The 20,519-nt window shown below is 59.1% G+C and overlaps 1 protein-coding gene across 1 annotated transcript in view; it reads left to right on the forward strand.

Moving 5' to 3' along the window:
* Positions 1–20,519, forward strand: part of LOC140390593 (galectin-8-like) — a 47,159-nt gene that overhangs the window by 17,277 nt on the left and 9,363 nt on the right. The window contains exon 3 of the mRNA XM_072475812.1: positions 3,171–3,302. Coding sequence (XP_072331913.1) covers positions 3,171–3,302 — 132 coding nt within the window. The remainder of the gene's footprint in view (positions 1–3,170; positions 3,303–20,519) is intronic.

Below are 20,519 nucleotides of genomic sequence, written 5' to 3' on the forward strand. Positions count from 1 at the left end.
AGCTCTGTCTCTCTGGGGTACAGCTCTGTGTCTCTCTGGGGTACAGCTCTGTGTCTCTGGGGTACAGCTCTGTGTCTCTCTGGGGTACAGCTCTGTGTCTCTCTGGGGTACAGCTCTGTGTCTCTGGGGTACAGCTCCGTGTCTCTCTGGGGTACAGCTCTGTGTCTCTCTGGGGTACAGCTCTGTCTCTCTGGGGTACAGCTCTGTGTCTCTCGGGGGTACAGCTCTGTGTCTCTCTGGGGTACAGCTCTGTGTCTCTGGGGTACAGCTCTGTGTCTCTCTGGGGTACAGCTCTGTGTCTCTCTGGGGTACAGCTCTGTGTCTCGGGGGTACAGCTCTGTGTCTCTCTGGGGTACAGCTCTGTGTCTCTCGGGGGTACAGCTCTGTGTCTCTGGGGTACAGCTCTGTGTCTCTCTGGGGTACAGCTCTGTCTCTCTGGGGTACAGCTCTGTGTCTCTCTGGGGTACAGCTCTGTGTCTCTCTGGGGTACAGCTCTGTGTGTATCTGGGGTACAGCTCTGTGTCTCTCTGGGGTAAAGCTCTGTCTCTCTGGGGTACAGCTCTGTGTCTCTCTCTGGGGTACAGCTCTGTGTCCCTCTGGGGTACAGCTCTGTGTCTCTCGGGGGTACAGCTCTGTGTCTCTCTGGGGTACAGCTCTGTCTCTCTGGGGTACAGCTCTGTCCCTCTGGGGTACAGCTCTGTGTCTCTCAGGGGTATAGCTCTTTGTCTCTCTCTGGGGTACAGCTCTGTGTCTCTCTCTGGGGTACAGCTCTGTGTCTCTCGGGGGTACAGCTCTGTCTCTCTGGGGTACAGCTCTGTCTCTCTGGGGTACAGCTCTGTGTCTCTCTGGGGTACAGCTCTGTCTCTCTGGGGTACAGCTCTGTCTCTCTGGAGTACAGCTCTGTGTCTCTCTGGGGTACAGCTCTGTCTCTCTGGGGTACAGCTCTGTGTCTCTCGGGGGTAAAGCTCTGCCTCTCTGGGGTACAGCTCTGTGTCTCTGGGGTACAGCTCTGTGTCTCTCTGGTGTACAGCTCTGCGTCTCTGGGGTACAGCTCTGTGTCTCTCTGGGGTACAGCTCTGTCTCTCTGGGGTACAGCTCTGTCTCTCGGGGGTACAACTCCGTCTCTCTGGGGTACAGCTCTGTGTCTCTGGGGTACAGCTCTGTGTCTCTCTGGGGTACAGCTCTGTGTCTCTGGGGTACAGCTCTGTCTCTCGGGGGTACAGCTCTGTGTGTATCTGGTGTACAGCTCTGTGTCTCTCGGGGGTACAGCTCTGTCTCTCGGGGGTACAGCTCTGTGTGTATCTGGGGTACAGCTCTGTGTCTCTCGGGGGTACAGCTATGTCTCTCTGGGGTACAGCTCTGTGTCTCTCTGGGGTACAGCTCTGTGTCTCTGGGGTACAGCTCTGTGTCTCTCGGGGGTAAAGCTCTGCCTCTCTGGGGTACAGCTCTGTGTCTCGGGGGTACAGCTCTGTGTCTCTCTGGGGTACAGCTCTGCGTCTCTGGGGTACAGCTCTGTGTCTCTCTGGGGTACAGCTCTGTCTCTCTGGGGTACAGCTCTGTCTCTCGGGGGTACAGCTCTGTCTCTCTGGGGTACAGCTCTGTGTCTCTGGGGTACAGCTCTGTGTCTCTCTGGGGTACAGCATTGTGTCTCTGGGGTACAGCTCTGTCTCTCGGGGGTACAGCTCTGTGTCTCTCGGGGGTACAGCTCTGTCTCTCGGGGGTACAGCTCTGTCTCTCTGGGGTACAGCTCTGTCTCTCTGGGGTACAGCTCTGTGTCTCTCTGGGGTACAGCTCTGTGTCTCTGGGGTACAGCTCTGTCTCTCGGGGGTACAGCTCTGTGTCTCTCGGGGGTACAGCTCTGTCTCTCGGGGGTACAGCTCTGTCTCTCTGGGGTACAGCTCTGTGTCTCTCTGGGGTACAGCTCTGTCTCTCTGGGGTACAGCTCTGTGTCTCTCTGGGGTACAGCTCTGTGTCTCTCGGGGGTACAGCTCTGTGTTTCTCTGGGGTACAGCTCTGTGTCTCTCTGGGGCACAGCTCTGTGTCTCTCGGGGGTACAGCTCTGTGTCTCTCTGGGGTACAGCTCTGTGTCTCTCTGGGGTACAGCTCTGTGTCTCTCGGGGGTACAGCTCTGTCTCTCTGGGGTACAGCTCTGTGTCTCTCTGGGGTACAGCTCTGTGTCTCTCTGGGGTACAGTTCTGTCTCTCTGTGGTACAGCTCTGTCTCTCTGGGGTACAGCTCTGTCTCTCGGGGGTACAGCTCTCTCTCTCTGGGGTACAGATCTGTGTCTCTCTGGGGTACAGCTCTGTGTCTCTCTGGGGTACAGCTCTGTGTCTCTCTGGGGTACAGCTCTGTGTCTCTCGGGGGTACAGCTCTGTGTCTCTCTGGGGTACAGCTCTGTGTCTCTCGGGGGTACAGCTCTGTCTATCGGGGGTACAGCTCTGTGTCTCTGGGGTACCGCTCTGTGTCTCTCGGGGGTACAGCTCTGTGTCTCTGGGGTACAGCTCTGTCTCTCTGGGGTACAGCTCTGTCTCTCTGGGGTACAGCTCTGTGTCTCTCTGGGGTACAGCTCTGTGTCTCTCTGGGGTACAGCTCTGTCTCTCGGGGGTACAGCTCTGTGTCTCTCGGGGGTACAGCTCTGTGTCTCTCTGGGGTACAGCTCTGTGTCTCTCAGGGGTACAGCTCTGTCTCTCTGGGGTACAGCTCTGTGTCTCTGGGGTACAGCTCTATGTCTCTCTGGGGCACAGCTCTGTGTCTCTCGGGGGTACAGCTCTGTGTCTCTCTGGGGTACAGCTCTGTCTCTCGGGGGTACAGCTCTGTGTCTCTCGGGGGTACAGCTCTGTGTCTCTCTGGGGTACAGCTCTGTCTCTCTGGGGTACAGCTCTGTCTCTCGGGGGTACAGCTCTGTGTCTCTCTGGGGTACAGCTCTGTCTCTCGGGGGTACAGCTCTGTGTCTCTCTGGGGTACAGCTCTGTGTCTCTCGGGGGTACAGCTCTGTGTCTCTCTGGGGTACAGCTCTGTCTCTCGGGGGTACAGCTCTGTGTCTCTCTGGGGTACAGCTCTGTGTCTCTCTGGGGTACAGCTCTGTCTATCGGGGGTACAGCTCTGTCTTGGGGTGAGCTGAAATCACACACGTTTTAAGATTCATTTTGAATTCTCTTCCTTTCCTTTAGGCCTGTCTGAACGGCAAAAATCTGTTGATCTTTGACAAGAGTGAGGCTGACTCCGAGATCAACGCTGTTAACATTTACGGCAATGTGAAAGTCGACAGTTTGAAGGCTTTTGACCTCCGCTGTGTGAAAACAGTAAGTGACTAAAATAAACGCAAAACGGGCCCGAAGCGATCACACCGAACATCATCAGAGGGTCAGTGCTGAGGGAGTGCCGCACTGTCAGAGGGTCAGTACTGAGGGAGTGCCGCACTGTCAGAGGGTCTGTACTGAGGGAGTGCCGCACTGTCAGAGGGTCAGTACTGAGGGAGTGCCGCACTGTCAGAGGGTCTGTACTGAGGGAGTGCCGCACTGTCAGAGGGTCAGTACTGAGGGAGTGCCGCACTGTCAGAGGGTCAGTACTGAGGGAGTGCCGCACTGTCAGAGGGTCAGTACTGAGGGAGTGCCGCACTGTCAGGGGATCAGTACTGAGTGAGTGCTGCACTGTCAGAGTGTCAGTACTGAGGGAGTGCCGCACTGTCAGAGGGTCAGTGCTGAGGGAGTGCCGCACTGTCAGAGGGTCAGTACCGAGGGAGTGCTGCACTGTCAGAGGGTCAGTACTGAGGGAGTGCTGCACTGTCAGAGGGTCAGTACTGAGAGAGTGCCGCACTGTCAGAGGGTCAGTGCTGAGAGAGTGCGGCACTGTCAGAGGGTCAGTACTGAGGGAGTACTGCACTGTCAGAGGGTCAGTACTGAGGGAGTGCCGGACTGTCAGAGGGTCAGTACTGACGGAGTGCCGCACTGTCAGAGGGTCAGTACTGAGGGAGTGCTGCACTGTCAGAGGGTCAGTACTGAGGGAGTGTGGCACTGTCAGAGGGTCAGTACTGAGGGAGTGCTGCACTGTCAGAGGGTCAGTACTGAGGGAGTGCCGCACTGTCAGAGGGTCTGTACTGAGGGAGTGCTGCACTGTCAGAGGGTCAGTACTGACGGAGTGCCGCACTGTCAGAGGGTCAGTACTGAGGGAGTGCTGCACTGTCAGAGGGTCAGTACTGAGGGAGTGCTGCACTGTCAGAGGGTCAGTACTGAGGGAGTGCTGCACTGTCAGAGGGTCAGTACTGAGGGAGTACTGCACTGTCAGAGGGTCAGTACTGAGGGAGTGCCGGACTGTCAGAGGGTCAGTACTGAGGGAGTGCCGCACTGTCACAGGGTCAGTACTGAGGGAGTGCCGCACTGTCAGAGGGTCAGTACTGAGGGAGTGCCGCACTGTCAGGGGATCAGTACTGAGTGAGTGCTGCACTGTCAGAGGGTCAGTACTGAGGGAGTGCCGCACTGTCAGAGGGTCAGTACTGAGGGAGTGCCGCACTGTCAGAGGGTCAGTACTGAGGGAGTGCTGCACTGTCAGAGGGTCAGTACTGAGGGAGTGCTGCACTGTCAGAGGGTCAGTACTGAGGGAGTACTGCACTGTCAGAGGGTCAGTACTGAGGGAGTGCCGGACTGTCAGAGGGTCAGTACTGAGGGAGTGCCGCACTGTCACAGGGTCAGTACTGAGGGAGTGCCGCACTGTCAGAGGGTCAGTACTGAGGGAGTGCCGCACTGTCAGGGGATCAGTACTGAGTGAGTGCTGCACTGTCAGAGGGTCAGTACTGAGGGAGTGCCGCACTGTCAGAGGGTCAGTACTGAGGGAGTGCCGCACTGTCAGAGGGTCAGTACTGAGGGAGTGCCGCGCTGTCAGAGGGTCAGTACTGAGTGAGTGCTGCACTGTCAGAGGGTCAGGACTGAGGGAGTGCCGCACTGTCAGAGGGTCAGTACTGAGGCAGTGCCGCACTGTCAGAGGGTCAGTACTGAGTGAGTGCTGCACTGTCAGAGGGTCAGTACTGAGGGAGTGCCGCACTGTCAGAGGGTCAGTACTGAGGGAGTGCCGCACTGTCAGCGGGTCAGTGCTGAGGGAGTGCCGCACTGTCAGAGGGTCAGTACTGAGGGAGTACCGCACTGTCAGAGGGTCAGTACTGAGGGAGTGCCGCACTGTCAGAGGGTCAGTACTGAGGGAGTGCTGCACTGTCAGAGGGTCAGTACTGAGGGAGTGCCGCACTGTCAGAGGGTCAGTACTGAGGGAGTGCCGCACTGTCAGAGGGTCAGTACTGAGGGAGTGCTGCACTGTCAGAGGGTCAGTACTGAGGGAGTGCTGCACTGTCAGAGGGTCTGTACTGAGTGAGTGCCGCACTGTCAGAGGGTCAGTACTGAGCGAGTGCTGCACTGTCAGAGGGTCAGTACTGAGGGAGTGCTGCACTGTCAGAGGGTCAGTACTGAGGGAGCGCCGCACTGTCAGAGGGTCAGTACTGAGGGAGTGCCGCACTGTCAGAGGGTCAGTACTGAGCGAGTGCTGCACTGTCAGAGGGTCAGTACTGAGGGAGTGCCGCACTGTCAGAGGGTCTGTACTGAGGGAGTGCCGCACTGTCAGAGGGTCAGTACTGAGGGAGTGCCGCACTGTCAGAGGGTCAGTTCTGAGCGAGTGCCGCACTGTCAGAGGGTCTGTACTGAGGGAGTGCCGCACTGTCAGAGGGTCAGTACTGAGGGAGTGCCGCACTGTCAGAGGGTCAGTACTGAGCGAGTGCTGCACTGTCAGAGGGTCAGTACTGAGGGAGTGCTGCACTGTCAGAAGGTCAGTTCTGAGGGAGTGCTGCACTGTCAGAGGGTCTTTACTGAGGGAGTGCCGCACTGTCAGAGGGTCAGTACTGAGGGAGTGCCGCACTGTCAGAGGGTCAGTACTGAGGGAGTGCCGCACTGTCAGAGTGTCAGTACTGAGGGAGTGCTGCACTGTCAGAGGGTCAGTACTGAGGGAGTGCCGCACTGTCAGAGGGTCAGTTCTGAGGGAGTGCCGCACTGTCAGAGGGTCAGTACTGAGGGAGTGCCGCACTGTCAGAGGGTCAGTACTGAGGGAGTGCTGCACTGTCAGAGGGTCAGTGCTGAGGGAGTGCCGCACTGTCAGCGGGTCAGTGCTGAGGGAGTGCCGCACTGTCAGAGGGTCAGTACTGAGGGAGTGCTGCACTGTCAGAGGGTCAGTCCTGAGGGAGTGCTGCACTGTCAGAGGGTCAGTACTGAGGGAGTGCCGCACTGTCAGAGGGTAAGTACTGAGGGAGTGCCGCACTGTCAGTACTGAGGGAGTGCTGCACTGTCAGAGGGTCAGTGCTGAGGGAGTGCTGCACTGTCAGAGGGTCAGTACTGAGGGAGTGCCGCACTGTCAGAGGGTTAGTACTGAGGGAGTGCTGCACTGTCAGAGTGTCAGTACTGAGGGAGTGCTGCACTCTCAGAGGGTCAGTACTGAGGGAGTTCCGCACTGTCAGAGGGTCAGTTCTGAGGGAGTGCCGCACTGTCAGAGGGTCTGTACTGATGGAGTGCCGCACTGTCAGAGGGTCAGTACTGAGGGAGTGCTGCACTGTCAGAGGGTCAGTGCTGAGGGAGTGCCGCACTGTCAGAGAGTCAGTACTGAGGGAGTGCTGCACTGTCAGAGGGTCTGTATGAGGGAGTGCTGCACTGTCAGCGGGTGAGTACTGAGGGAGTGCCGCACTGTCAGAGAGTCAGTACTGAGGGAGTGCTGCACTGTCAGAGGGTGAGTACTGAGGGAGTGCCGCACTGTCAGAGGGTCTGTACTGAGGGAGTGCTGCACTGTCAGAGGGTCAGTACTGAGGGAGTGCTGCACTGTCAGAGGGTCAGTACTGAGGGAGTGCTGCACTGTCAGAGGGTCAGTACTGAGGGAGTGCCGCACTGTCAGAGGGTCAGTACTGAGGGAGTGCCGCACTGTCAGAGGGTCAGTACTGATGGAGTGCCGCACTGTCAGAGGGTCAGTACTGAGGGAGTGCTGCACTGTCAGAGGGTCAGTACTGAGGGAGTGCTGCACTGTCAGAGGGTCAGTACTGAGGGAGTGTTGCACTGTCAGAGGGTCAGTACTGAGGGAGTGCTGCACTGTCAGAGGGTGAGTACTGAGGGAGTGCCGCACTGTCAGAGGGTCAGTACTGAGGGAGAGCTGCACTGTCAGAGGGTCAGTACTGATGGAGTGCCGCACTGTCAGAGGGTCAGTACTGAGGGAGTGCCGCACTGTCAGAGGGTCAGTGCTGAGGGAGTGCCGCACTGTCAGAGGGTCAGTACTGAGGGAGTGCCGCACTGTCAGTGGGTCAGTACTGAGGGAGTGCCACACTGTCAGAGGGGCAGTGCTGAGGGAGTGCCACACTGTCAGAGGGTCAGTACCGAGGGAGTGCTGCACTGTTAGAGGGTCAGTACTGAGGGAGTGCCGCACTGTCAGTGGGTCAGTGCTGAGGGAGTGCCGCACTGTCAGAGGGTCAGTGCTGAGCGAGTGCCGCACTGTCAGAGGGTCAGTACTGAGGGAGTGCCGCCCTGTCAGAGGGTCAGTACTGAGGGAGTGCGGCAATGTGGGAGGGTCAGTACTGAGGGAGTGGCGCACTGTCAGAGGGTCAGTGCTGAGGGAGTGCCGCACTGTCAGAGGGTCAGTACTGAGGGAGTGCCGCACTGTCAGTGGGTCAGTACTGAGGGAGTGCCGCACTGTCAGTGGGTCAGTACTGAGGGAACGCCACACTGTCAGTGGGTCAGTACTGAGGGAGTGCTGCACTGTCAGAGGGTTAGTACTGAGGGAGTGCTGCACTGTCAGAGGGTCAGTACTGAGGGACTGCCGCACTGTCAGAGGGTCAGTACTGAGGGACTGCCGCACTGTCAGAGGGTCACTACTGAGGGAGTGCCGCACTGTCAGAGGGTCAGTACTGAGGCAGTGCTGCACTGTCAGAGGGTCAGTACTGAGGGAGTGCCGCACGGTCAGAGGGTCAGTGTTGAGGGAGTGCCGCACTGTCAGAGGGTCAGTACTGAGGGAGTGCTGCACTGTCAGAGGGTCAATACTGAGGGAGTGCCACACTGTCAGAGGTTCAGTACTGAGGGAGTGCTGCACTGTCAGAGGCTCAGTACTGAGGGGGTGCCGCACTGTCAGAGGGTCAGTACTGAGGGAGTGCTGCACTGTCAGAGGGTCAGTACTGAGGGAGTGCCACACTGTCAGAGGGTCAGTACTGAGGGAGTGCCGCACTGACAGAGGGTCAGTACTGAGGGAGTGCCGCACTGTCAGAGGGTCAGTACTGAGGGACTGCCGCACTGTCAGAGGGTCAGTACTGAGGGAGTGCCGCACTGTCAGTGAGTCAGTACTGAGGGAGTGCCGCAATGTCAGAGGGTCAGTACTGAGGGAGTGCTGCACTGTCAGAGGGTCAGTACTGAGGGAGTGCTGCACTGTCAGTGGGTCAGTAATGAGGGAGTGCCGCACTGTCAGGGGGTCAGTACTGAGGGAGTGCTGCACTGTCTGAGAGTCAGTACTGAGGGAGTGCCGCACTGTCAGAGGGTCAGTACTGAGGGAGCGCCGCACTGTCAGAGGGTCAGTACTGAGGGAGTGCCGCACTGTCAGAGGGTCAGTACTGAGCGAGTGCTGCACTGTCAGAGGGTCAGTACTGAGGGAGTGCCGCACTGTCAGAGGGTCTGTACTGAGGGAGTGCCGCACTGTCAGAGGGTCTTTACTGAGGGAGTGCTGCACTGTCAGAGGGTCAGTACTGAGGGAGTGCTGCACTGTCAGAAGGTCAGTTCTGAGGGAGTGCTGCACTGTCAGAGGGTCTTTACTGAGGGAGTGCCGCACTGTCAGAGGGTCAGTACTGAGGGAGTGCCGCACTGTCAGAGGGTCAGTACTGAGGGAGTGCCGCACTGTCAGAGTGTCAGTACTGAGGGAGTGCTGCACTGTCAGAGGGTCAGTACTGAGGGAGTGCCGCACTGTCAGAGGGTCAGTTCTGAGGGAGTGCCGCACTGTCAGAGGGTCAGTACTGAGGGAGTGCCGCACTGTCAGAGGGTCAGTACTGAGGGAGTGCTGCACTGTCAGAGGGTCAGTGCTGAGGGAGTGCCGCACTGTCAGCGGGTCAGTGCTGAGGGAGTGCCGCACTGTCAGAGGGTCAGTACTGAGGGAGTGCCGCACTGTCAGAGGGTTAGTACTGAGGGAGTGCTGCACTGTCGGAGTGTCAGTACTGAGGGAGTTCCGCACTGTCAGAGCGTCAGTTCTGAGGGAGTGCCGCACTGTCAGCGGGTCAGTGCTGAGGGAGTGCCGCACTGTCAGAGGGTCAGTACTGAGGGAGTGCTGCACTGTCAGAGGGTCAGTCCTGAGGGAGTGCTGCACTGTCAGAGGGTCAGTACTGAGGGAGTGCCGCACTGTCAGAGGGTAAGTACTGAGGGAGTGCCGCACTGTCAGTACTGAGGGAGTGCTGCACTGTCAGAGGGTCAGTGCTGAGGGAGTGCTGCACTGTCAGAGGGTCAGTACTGAGGGAGTGCCGCACTGTCAGAGGGTTAGTACTGAGGGAGTGCTGCACTGTCAGAGTGTCAGTACTGAGGGAGTGCTGCACTCTCAGAGGGTCAGTACTGAGGGAGTTCCGCACTGTCAGAGGGTCAGTTCTGAGGGAGTGCCGCACTGTCAGAGGGTCTGTACTGATGGAGTGCCGCACTGTCAGAGGGTCAGTACTGAGGGAGTGCTGCACTGTCAGAGGGTCAGTGCTGAGGGAGTGCCGCACTGTCAGAGAGTCAGTACTGAGGGAGTGCTGCACTGTCAGAGGGTCTGTATGAGGGAGTGCTGCACTGTCAGCGGGTGAGTACTGAGGGAGTGCCGCACTGTCAGAGAGTCAGTACTGAGGGAGTGCTGCACTGTCAGAGGGTGAGTACTGAGGGAGTGCCGCACTGTCAGAGGGTCTGTACTGAGGGAGTGCTGCACTGTCAGAGGGTCAGTACTGAGGGAGTGCTGCACTGTCAGAGGGTCAGTACTGAGGGAGTGCTGCACTGTCAGAGGGTCAGTACTGAGGGAGTGCCGCACTGTCAGAGGGTCAGTACTGAGGGAGTGCCGCACTGTCAGAGGGTCAGTACTGATGGAGTGCCGCACTGTCAGAGGGTCAGTACTGAGGGAGTGCTGCACTGTCAGAGGGTCAGTACTGAGGGAGTGTTGCACTGTCAGAGGGTCAGTACTGAGGGAGTGCTGCACTGTCAGAGGGTGAGTACTGAGGGAGTGCCGCACTGTCAGAGGGTCAGTACTGAGGGAGAGCTGCACTGTCAGAGGGTCAGTACTGATGGAGTGCCGCACTGTCAGAGGGTCAGTACTGAGGGAGTGCCGCACTGTCAGAGGGTCAGTGCTGAGGGAGTGCCGCACTGTCAGAGGGTCAGTACTGAGGGAGTGCCGCACTGTCAGTGGGTCAGTACTGAGGGAGTGCCACACTGTCAGAGGGGCAGTGCTGAGGGAGTGCCACACTGTCAGAGGGTCAGTACCGAGGGAGTGCTGCACTGTTAGAGGGTCAGTACTGAGGGAGTGCCGCACTGTCAGTGGGTCAGTGCTGAGGGAGTGCCGCACTGTCAGAGGGTCAGTGCTGAGCGAGTGCCGCACTGTCAGAGGGTCAGTACTGAGGGAGTGCCGCCCTGTCAGAGGGTCAGTACTGAGGGAGTGCGGCAATGTGGGAGGGTCAGTACTGAGGGAGTGGCGCACTGTCAGAGGGTCAGTGCTGAGGGAGTGCCGCACTGTCAGAGGGTCAGTACTGAGGGAGTGCCGCACTGTCAGTGGGTCAGTACTGAGGGAGTGCCGCACTGTCAGTGGGTCAGTACTGAGGGAACGCCACACTGTCAGTGGGTCAGTACTGAGGGAGTGCTGCACTGTCAGAGGGTTAGTACTGAGGGAGTGCTGCACTGTCAGAGGGTCAGTACTGAGGGACTGCCGCACTGTCAGAGGGTCAGTACTGAGGGACTGCCGCACTGTCAGAGGGTCACTACTGAGGGAGTGCCGCACTGTCAGAGGGTCAGTACTGAGGCAGTGCTGCACTGTCAGAGGGTCAGTACTGAGGGAGTGCCGCACGGTCAGAGGGTCAGTGTTGAGGGAGTGCCGCACTGTCAGAGGGTCAGTACTGAGGGAGTGCTGCACTGTCAGAGGGTCAATACTGAGGGAGTGCCACACTGTCAGAGGTTCAGTACTGAGGGAGTGCTGCACTGTCAGAGGCTCAGTACTGAGGGAGTGCCGCACTGTCAGAGGGTCAGTACTGAGGGAGTGCTGCACTGTCAGAGGGTCAGTACTGAGGGAGTGCCACACTGTCAGAGGGTCAGTACTGAGGGAGTGCCGCACTGACAGAGGGTCAGTACTGAGGGAGTGCCGCACTGTCAGAGGGTCAGTACTGAGGGACTGCCGCACTGTCAGAGGGTCAGTACTGAGGGAGTGCCGCACTGTCAGTGAGTCAGTACTGAGGGAGTGCCGCAATGTCAGAGGGTCAGTACTGAGGGAGTGCTGCACTGTCAGAGGGTCAGTACTGAGGGAGTGCTGCACTGTCAGTGGGTCAGTAATGAGGGAGTGCCGCACTGTCAGGGGGTCAGTACTGAGGGAGTGCTGCACTGTCTGAGAGTCAGTACTGAGGGAGTGCCGCACTGTCAGAGGGTCAGTACTGAGGGAGCGCCGCACTGTCAGAGGGTCAGTACTGAGGGAGTGCCGCACTGTCAGAGGGTCAGTACTGAGCGAGTGCTGCACTGTCAGAGGGTCAGTACTGAGGGAGTGCCGCACTGTCAGAGGGTCTGTACTGAGGGAGTGCCGCACTGTCAGAGGGTCTTTACTGAGGGAGTGCTGCACTGTCAGAGGGTCAGTACTGAGGGAGTGCTGCACTGTCAGAAGGTCAGTTCTGAGGGAGTGCTGCACTGTCAGAGGGTCTTTACTGAGGGAGTGCCGCACTGTCAGAGGGTCAGTACTGAGGGAGTGCCGCACTGTCAGAGGGTCAGTACTGAGGGAGTGCCGCACTGTCAGAGTGTCAGTACTGAGGGAGTGCTGCACTGTCAGAGGGTCAGTACTGAGGGAGTGCCGCACTGTCAGAGGGTCAGTTCTGAGGGAGTGCCGCACTGTCAGAGGGTCAGTACTGAGGGAGTGCCGCACTGTCAGAGGGTCAGTACTGAGGGAGTGCTGCACTGTCAGAGGGTCAGTGCTGAGGGAGTGCCGCACTGTCAGCGGGTCAGTGCTGAGGGAGTGCCGCACTGTCAGAGGGTCAGTACTGAGGGAGTGCCGCACTGTCAGAGGGTTAGTACTGAGGGAGTGCTGCACTGTCGGAGTGTCAGTACTGAGGGAGTTCCGCACTGTCAGAGCGTCAGTTCTGAGGGAGTGCTGCACTGTCAGAGGGTCAGTGCTGAGGGAGTGCTGCACTGTCAGAGGGTCAGTACTGAGGGAGTGCCGCACTGTCAGAGGGTTAGTACTGAGGGAGTGCTGCACTGTCGGAGTGTCAGTACTGAGGGAGTTCCGCACTGTCAGAGCGTCAGTTCTGAGGGAGTGCTGCACTGTCAGAGGGTCAGTGCTGAGGGAGTGCCGCACTGTCAGAGGGTCAGTACTGAGGGAGTGCCGCACTGTCAGAGGGTCTGTACTGAGGGAGTGCCGCACTGTCAGAGGGTCAGTACTGAGGGAGTGCTGCACTGTCAGAGGGTCAGTGCTGAGGGAGTGCCGCACTGTCAGAGGGTCAGTGCTGAGGGAGTGCCGCACTGTCAGAGGGTCAGTACTGAGGGAGTGCCGCACTGTCAGAGAGTCAGTACTGAGGGAGTGCTGCACTGTCAGAGGGTCTGTATGAGGGAGTGCTGCACTGTCAGAGGGTGAGTACTGAGGGAGTGCCGCACTGTCAGAGGGTCAGTACTGAGGGAGTGCTGCACTGTCAGAGGGTGAGTACTGAGGGAGTGCCGCACTGTCAGAGGGTCTGTACTGAGGGAGTGCTGCACTGTCAGAGGGTCAGTACTGAGGGAGTGCCGCACTGTCAGAGGGTCAGTACTGAGGGAGTGCTGCACTGTCAGAGGGTCAGTACTGAGGGAGTGCTGCACTGTCAGAGGGTCAGTACTGAGGGAGTGCCGCACTGTCAGAGGGTCAGTACTGATGGAGTGCCGCACTGTCAGAGGGTCAGTGCTGAGGGAGTGCCGCACTGTCAGAGGGTCAGTACTGAGTGAGTGCAGCACTGTCAGAGGGTCAGTACCGAGGGAGTGCTGCACTGTCAGAGGGTCAGTACTGAGGGAGTGCCGCACTGTCAGTGGGTCAGTGCTGAGGGAGTGCCGCACTGTCAGAGGGTCAGTGCTGAGCGAGTGCCGCACTGTCAGAGGGTCAGTACTGAGGGAGTGCCGCACTGTCAGAGGGTCAGTACTGAGGGAGTGCGGCACTGTGGGAGGGTCAGTACTGAGGGAGTGGCGCACTGTCAGAGGGTCAGTGCTGAGGGAGTGCCGCACTGTCAGAGGGTCAGTACTGAGGGAGTGCCGCACTGTCAGTGGGTCAGTACTGAGGGAGTGCTGCACTGTCAGTGGGTCAGTGCTGAGGGAGCGCCGCACTGTCAGTGGGTCAGTACTGAGGGAGTGCCGCACTGTCAGTGGGTCAGTACTGAGGGAGTGCTGCACTGTCAGTGGGTCAGTGCTGAGGGAGCGCCGCACTGTCAGTGGGTCAGTGCTGAGGGAGTGCCGCACTGTCAGAGGGTCAGTACTGAGGGAGTGCCGCACTGTCAGAGGGTCAGTACTGAGGGAGTGCTGCACTGTCATAGGGTCAGTACTGAGGGAGTGCCGCACTGTCAGAGGGTCAGTACTGAGGGAGTGCCGCACTGTCAGAGGGTCAGTACTGAGGGACTGCCGCACTGTCAGAGGGTCAGTACTGAGGGACTGCCGCACTGTCAGAGGGTCACTACTGAGGGAGTGCCGCACTGTCAGAGGGTCAGTACTGAGGCAGTGCTGCACTGTCAGAGGGTCAGTACTGAGGGAGTGCCGCACGGTCAGAGGGTCAGTGTTGAGGGAGTGCCGCACTGTCAGAGGGTCAGTGTTGAGGGAGTGCCGCACTGTCAGAGGGTCAGTACTGAGGGAGTGCTGCACTGTCAGAGGGTCAGTGTTGAGGGAGTGCCGCACTGTCAGAGGGTCAGTACTGAGGGAGTGCTGCACTGTCAGAGGGTCAATACTGAGGGAGTGCGACACTGTCAGAGGTTCAGTACTGAGGGAGTGCTGCACTGTCAGAGGCTCAGTACTGAGGGAGTGCCGCACTGTCAGAGGGTCAGTACTGAGGGAGTGCTGCACTGTCAGAGGGTCAGTACTGAGGGAGTGCCACACTGTCAGAGGGTCAGTACTGAGGGAGTGCCGCACTGACTGAGGGTCAGTACTGAGGGAGTGCCGCACTGTCAGAGGGTCAGTACTGAGGGACTGCCGGACTGTCAGAGGGTCAGTACTGAGGGAGTGCCACACTGTCAGGGGGTCAGTACTGAGGGAGTGCCACAATGTCAGAGGGTCAGTACTGAGGGAGTGCTGCACTGTCAGAGGGTCAGTACTGAGGGAGTGCTGCACTGTCAGTGGGTCAGTAATGAGGGAGTGCCGCACTGTCAGGGGGTCAGTACTGAGGGAGTGCCGCACTGTCAGAGGGTCAGTACTGAGGGAGTGCTGCACTGTCAGAGAGTCAGTAATGAGGGAGTGCCGCACTGTCAGAGGGTCAGTGCTGAGGGAGCGCTGCACTGTCAGAGGGTCAGTACTGAGGGAGTGCCGCACTGTCAGAGGGTCAGCACTGAGGGAGTGCTGCACTGTCAGTGGGTCAGTAATGAGGGAGTGCCGCACTGTCAGAGGGTCAGTACTGAGGGAGTGCCGCACTGTCAGGGGGTCAGTACTGAGGGAGTGCTGCACTGTCAGAGGGTCAGTAATGAGGGAGTGCCGCACTGTCAGAGGGTCAATACTGAGGGAGTGCCACACTGTCAGAGGGTCAGTACTGAGGGAGTGCTGCACTGTCAGAGGCTCAGTACTGAGGGAGTGCCGCACTGTCAGAGGGTCAGTCCTGAGGGAGTGCCGCACTGTCAGAGGGTCAGTACTGAGGGAGTGCCGCACTGTCAGAGGGTCAGTACTGAGGGAGTGCCGCACTGACAGAGGGTCAGTACTGAGGGAGTGCCGCACTGTCAGAGGGTCAGTACTGAGGGAGTGCCGCACTGTCAGAGGGTCAGTACTGAGGGAGTGCTGCACTGTCAGAGGGTCAGTACTGAGGGAGTGCTGCACTGTCAGAGGGTCAGTACTGAGGGAGTGCCGCACTGTCAGAGGGTCAGTGCTGAGAGAGTGCCGCACTGTCAGAGGGTCAGTACTGACGGAGTGCCGCACTGTCAGAGGGTCAGTACTGAGGGAGTGCTGCACTGTCAGAGGGTCAGTACTGAGGGAGTGCCGCACTGTCAGAGCGTCAGTGCTGAGAGAGTGCCGCACTGTCAGAGGGTCAGTACTGACGGAGTGCCGCACTGTCAGAGGGTCAGTACTGAGGGAGTGCTGCACTGCCAGAGGGTCAGTACTGAGGGAGTGCTGCACTGTCAGAGGGTCAGTACTGAGGTAGCGCCGCACTGTCAGAGGGTCAGTACTGAGGGAGTGCCGCACTGTCAGAGGGTCAGTACTGAGTGAGTGCTGCACTGTCAGAGGGTCAGTACTGAGGGAGTGCCGCACTGTCAGAGGGTCAGTACTGAGGGAGTGCCGCACTGTCAGAGGGTCAGTACTGAGTGAGTGCTGCACTGTCAGAGGGTCAATACTGAGGGAGTGCCGCACTGTCAGAGGGTCAGTACTGAGGGAGTGCCGCACTGTCAGCGGGTCAGTGCTGAGGGAGTGCTGCACTGTCAGAGGGACAGTACTGAGGGAGTGCCGCACTGTCAGAGGGTCAGTACTGAGGGAGTGCCGCACTGTCAGAGGGTCAGTACTGAGGGAGCGCCGCACTGTCAGAGGGTCAGTACTGAGGGAGTGCTGCACTGTCAGAGGGTCAGTGCTGAGGGAGTGCCGCACTGTCAGAGGGTCAGTACTGAGGGAGTGCCGCACTGTCAGAGGGTCAGTACTGAGGGAGTGCCGCACTGACAGAGGGTCAGTACTGAGGGAGTGCCGCACTGTCAGAGGGTCAGTACTGAGGGAGTGCAGCACTGTCAGAGGGTCAGTACTGAGGGAGAGCCGCACTGTCAGAGGGTCAGTGCTGAGGGAGTGCTGCACTGTCAGAGGGTCAGTGCTGAGGGAGTGCCGCACTGTCAGAGGGTCAGTACTGAGGGAGTGCCGCACTGTCAGAGGGTCAGTACTGAGGGAGTGCCGCACTGTCAGAGGGGCAGTACTGAGGGAGTGCAGCGCTGTCAGAGGGTCAGTACTGAGGGAGTGCTGCACTGTCAGAGGGTCAGTACTGAGGGAGTGCTGCACTGTCAGAGGGTCAGTACTGAGGGAGTGCTGCACTGTCAGAGGATCAGTACTGAGGGAGTGCCGCACTGTCAGAGTGTCAGTACTGAGGCGAGTGCCGCACTGTCAGAGGGTCTGTACTGAGTGAGTGCCGCACTGTCAGAGGGTCTGTACTGAGGGAGTGCCGCACTGTCAGAGGGTCAGTACTGAGGGAGTGCCGCACTGTCAGAGGGTCAGTTCTGAGCGAGTGCCGCACTGTCAGAGGCTCAGTGCTGAGGGAGTGCCGCACTGTCAGAGGGTCAGTACTGATGGAGTGCCGCACTGTCAGAGGGTCAGTACTGAGCGAGTGCTGCACTGTCAGAGGGTCAGTACTGAGGGAGTGCCGCACTGTCAGAGGGTCTGTACTGAGGGAGTGCCGCACTGTCAGAGGGTCAGTACCGAGGGAGTGCCGCACTGTCAGAGGGTCAGTTCTGAGCGAGTGCCGCACTGTCAGAGGCTCAGTGCTGAGGGAGTGCCGCACTGTCAGGGGGTCAGTACTGAGGGAGTGCTGCACTGTCAGAAGGTCAGTTCTGAGGGAGTGCTGCACTGTCAGAGGGTCTTTACTGAGGGAGTGCCGCACTGTCAGAGGGTCAGTACTGAGGGAGTGCCGCACTGTCAGAGGGTCAGTACTGAGGCAGTGCCGCACTGTCAGAGGGTCAGTACTGAGGGAGTGCAGCACTGCCAGAGGGTCAGTACTGAGGGAGAGCCGCACTGTCAGAGGGTCAGTGCTGAGGGAGTGCTGCACTGTCAGAGGGTCAGTGCTGAGGGAGTGCCGCACTGTCAGAGGGTCAGTACTGAGGGAGTGCCGCACTGTCAGAGGGTCAGTACTGAGGGAGTGCCGCACTGTCAGAGGGTCAGTACTGAGGGAGTGCCGCACTGTCAGAGGGTCAGTACTGAGGGAGTGCCGCACTGTCAGAGGGTCAGTTCTGAGGGAGTGCGGCACTGTCAGAGGGTCAGTACTGAGGGAGAGCCGCACTGTCAGAGGGTCAGTACAGAGGGAGTGCCGCGCTGTCAGAGAGTCAGTACTGAGGGAGTGCCGCGCTGTCAGAGGGTCAGTACTGAGGGAGTGCCGCACTGTCAGCGGGTCAGTACTGAGGGAGTGCCGCACGGTCAGAGGGTCAGTATTGAGGGAGTGCTGCACTGTCAGAAGGTCAGTTCTGAGGGAGTGCCGCACTGTCAGAGGGTCAGTACTGAGGGAGTGCCGCACTGTCAGAGGGTCAGTACTGAGGGAGCGCCGCACTGTCAGAGGGTCAGTACTGAGGGAGTGCTGCACTGTCAGAGGGTCTTTACTGAGGGAGTGCCGCACTGTCAGAGGGTCAGTACTGAGGGAGTGCCGCACTGTCAGAGGGTCAGTACTGAGGGAGTGCCGCACTGTCAGAGGGTCAGTACTGAGGGAGTGCAGCACTGTCAGAGGGTCAGTACTGAGGGAGAGATGCACTGTCAGAGGGTCAGTGCTGAGGGAGTGCTGCACTGTCAGAGGGTCAGTGCTGAGGGAGTGCCGCACTGTCAGAGGGTCAGTACTGAGGGAGTGCCGCACTGTCAGAGGGTCAGTACTGAGGGAGTGCCGCACGGTCAGAGTGTCAGTACAGAGGGAGTACGGCACTGTCAGAGGGTCAGTACTGAGGGAGCGCCGCACTGTCAGAGGGTCAGTACTGAGGGAGTGCCGCACTGTCAGCGGGTCAGTGCTGAGGGAGTGCTGCACTGTCAGAGGGACAGTACTGAGGGAGTGACGCACTGTCAGAGGGTCAGTACTGAGGGAGTGCCGCACTGTCAGAGGGTCAGTACTGAGGGAGTGCCGCACTGACAGAGGGTCAGTACTGAGGGAGTGCCGCACTGTCAGAGGGTCAGTACTGAGGGAGTGCCGCACTGTCAGAGGGTCAGTACAGAGGGAGTGCCGCACTGTCAGAGGGTCAGTACTGAGGGAGTGCTGCACTGTCAGAGGGTCAGTACTGAGGGAGTGCTGCACTGTCAGAGGGTCAGTGCTGAGAGAGTGCCGCACTGTCAGAGGGTCAGTACTGACGGAGTGCCGCACTGTCAGAGGGTCAGTACTGAGGGAGTGCTGCACTGTCAGAGGGTCAGTACTGAGGGAGTGCTGCACTGTCAGAGGGTCAGTACTGAGGGAGTGCTGCACTGTCAGAGGGTCAGTACTGAGGGAGTGCTGCACTGTCAGAGGGTCAGTACTGAGGGAGTGCCGCACTGTCAGAGGGTCAGTACTGAGGGAGTGCCGCACTGTCAGCGGGTCAGTGCTGAGGGAGTGCCGCACTGTCAGAGGGTCAGTACTGAGGGAGTACCGCACTGTCAGAGGGTCAGTACTGAGCGAGTGCTGCACTGTCAGAGGGTCAGTACTGAGGGAGTGCCGCACTGTCAGAGGGTCTGTACTGAGGGAGTGCCGCACTGTCAGAGGGTCAGTACTGAGGGAGTGCCGCACTGTCAGAGGGTCAGTTCTGAGCGAGTGCCGCACTGTCAGAGGGTCAGTACTGAGCGAGTGCTGCACTGTCAGAGGGTCAGTACTGAGGGAGTGCCGCACTGTCAGAGGGTCAGTACTGAGGGAGTGCCGCACTGTCAGAGGGTCAGTACTGAGGGAGTGCCGCACTGTCAGAGGGTCAGTACTGAGGGAGTGCAGCACTGTCAGAGGGTCAGTACTGAGGGAGAGCCGCACTGTCAGAGGGTCAGTGCTGAGGGAGTGCTGCACTGTCAGAGGGTCAGTGCTGAGGGAGTGCCGCACTGTCAGAGGGTCAGTACTGAGGGAGTGCCGCACTGTCAGAGGGTCAGTACTGAGGGAGTGCCGCACGGTCAGAGTGTCAGTACTGAGGGAGTGCCGCACTGTCAGAGGGTCAGTACAGAGGGAGTGCCGCACTGTCAGAGGGTCAGTACTGAGGGAGTGCCGCACTGTCAGAGGGTCAGTACTGAGGGAGTGCCGCACTGTCAGAGGGTCAGTACTGAGGGAGTGCCGCACTGTCAGAGGGTCAGTACTGAGGGAGTGCCGCACTGTCAGAGGGTCAGTACTGAGGGAGTGCCGCACTGTCAGAGGGTCAGTACTGAGGGAGTGCCGCACTGTCAGAGGGTCAGTACTGAGGGAGTGCCGCACTGTCAGAGGGTCAGTTCTGAGGGAGTGCCGCACTGTCAGAGGGTCAGTACTGAGGGAGAGCCGCACTGTCAGAGGGTCAGTACTGAGGGAGTGCCGCGCTGTCAGAGAGTCAGTACTGAGGGAGTGCCGCGCTGTCAGAGGGTCAGTACTGAGGGAGTGCTGCACTGTCAGAGGGTCAGTACTGAGGGAGTGCCGCACTATCAGCGGGTCTGTACTGAGGGAGTGCCGCACTGTCAGAGGGTCAGTACTGAGGGAGTGCCGCACTGTCAGAGGGTCAGTACTGAGGGAGAGCTGCACTGTCCGAGGGTCAGTGCAGAGGGAGTGCTGCACTGTCAGAGGGTCAGTACTGAGGGAGTGCTGCACTGTCAGAGGGTCAGTACTGAGGGAGTGCCGCACTGTCGGAGGGTCAGTACTGAGGGAGTGCCGCACTGTCAGAGGGTCAGTACTGAGGGAGTGCAGCACTGTCAGAGGGTCAGTACTGAGGGAGAGCCGCACTGTCAGAGGGTCAGTGCTGAGGGAGTGCCGCACTGTCAGAGGGTCTGTACTGAGGGAGTGCAGCGCTGTCAGAGGGTCAGTAATGAGGGAGTGCTGCACTGTCAGAGGGTCAGTACTGAGGGAGTGCTGCACTGTCAGAGGGTCAGTACTGAGGGAGTGCTGCACTGTCAGAGGATCAGTACTGAGGGAGTGCCGCACTGTCAGAGTGTCAGTACTGAGGGGAGTGCCGCACTGTCAGAGGGTCTGTACTGAGTGAGTGCCGCACTGTCAGAGGGTCTGTACTGAGGGAGTGCCGCACTGTCAGAGGGTCAGTACTGAGGGAGTGCCGCACTGTCAGAGGGTCAGTTCTGAGCGAGTGCCGCACTGTCAGAGGGTCAGTACTGAGGGAGTGTCGCACTGTCAGAGGGTCAGTACTGAGGGAGTGCCGCACTGTCAGAGGGTCAGTACTGAGGGAGTGCTGCACTGTCAGAGGGTCAGTACTGAGGGAGTGCCGCACTGTCAGAGGCTCAGTGCTGAGGGAGTGCCGCACTGTCAGAGGGTCAGTACTGAGG

Source organism: Scyliorhinus torazame, chromosome 14 (genome assembly GCF_047496885.1).
Source record: "Scyliorhinus torazame isolate Kashiwa2021f chromosome 14, sScyTor2.1, whole genome shotgun sequence".
Taxonomy (NCBI): Eukaryota; Metazoa; Chordata; class Chondrichthyes; order Carcharhiniformes; family Scyliorhinidae; genus Scyliorhinus; species Scyliorhinus torazame.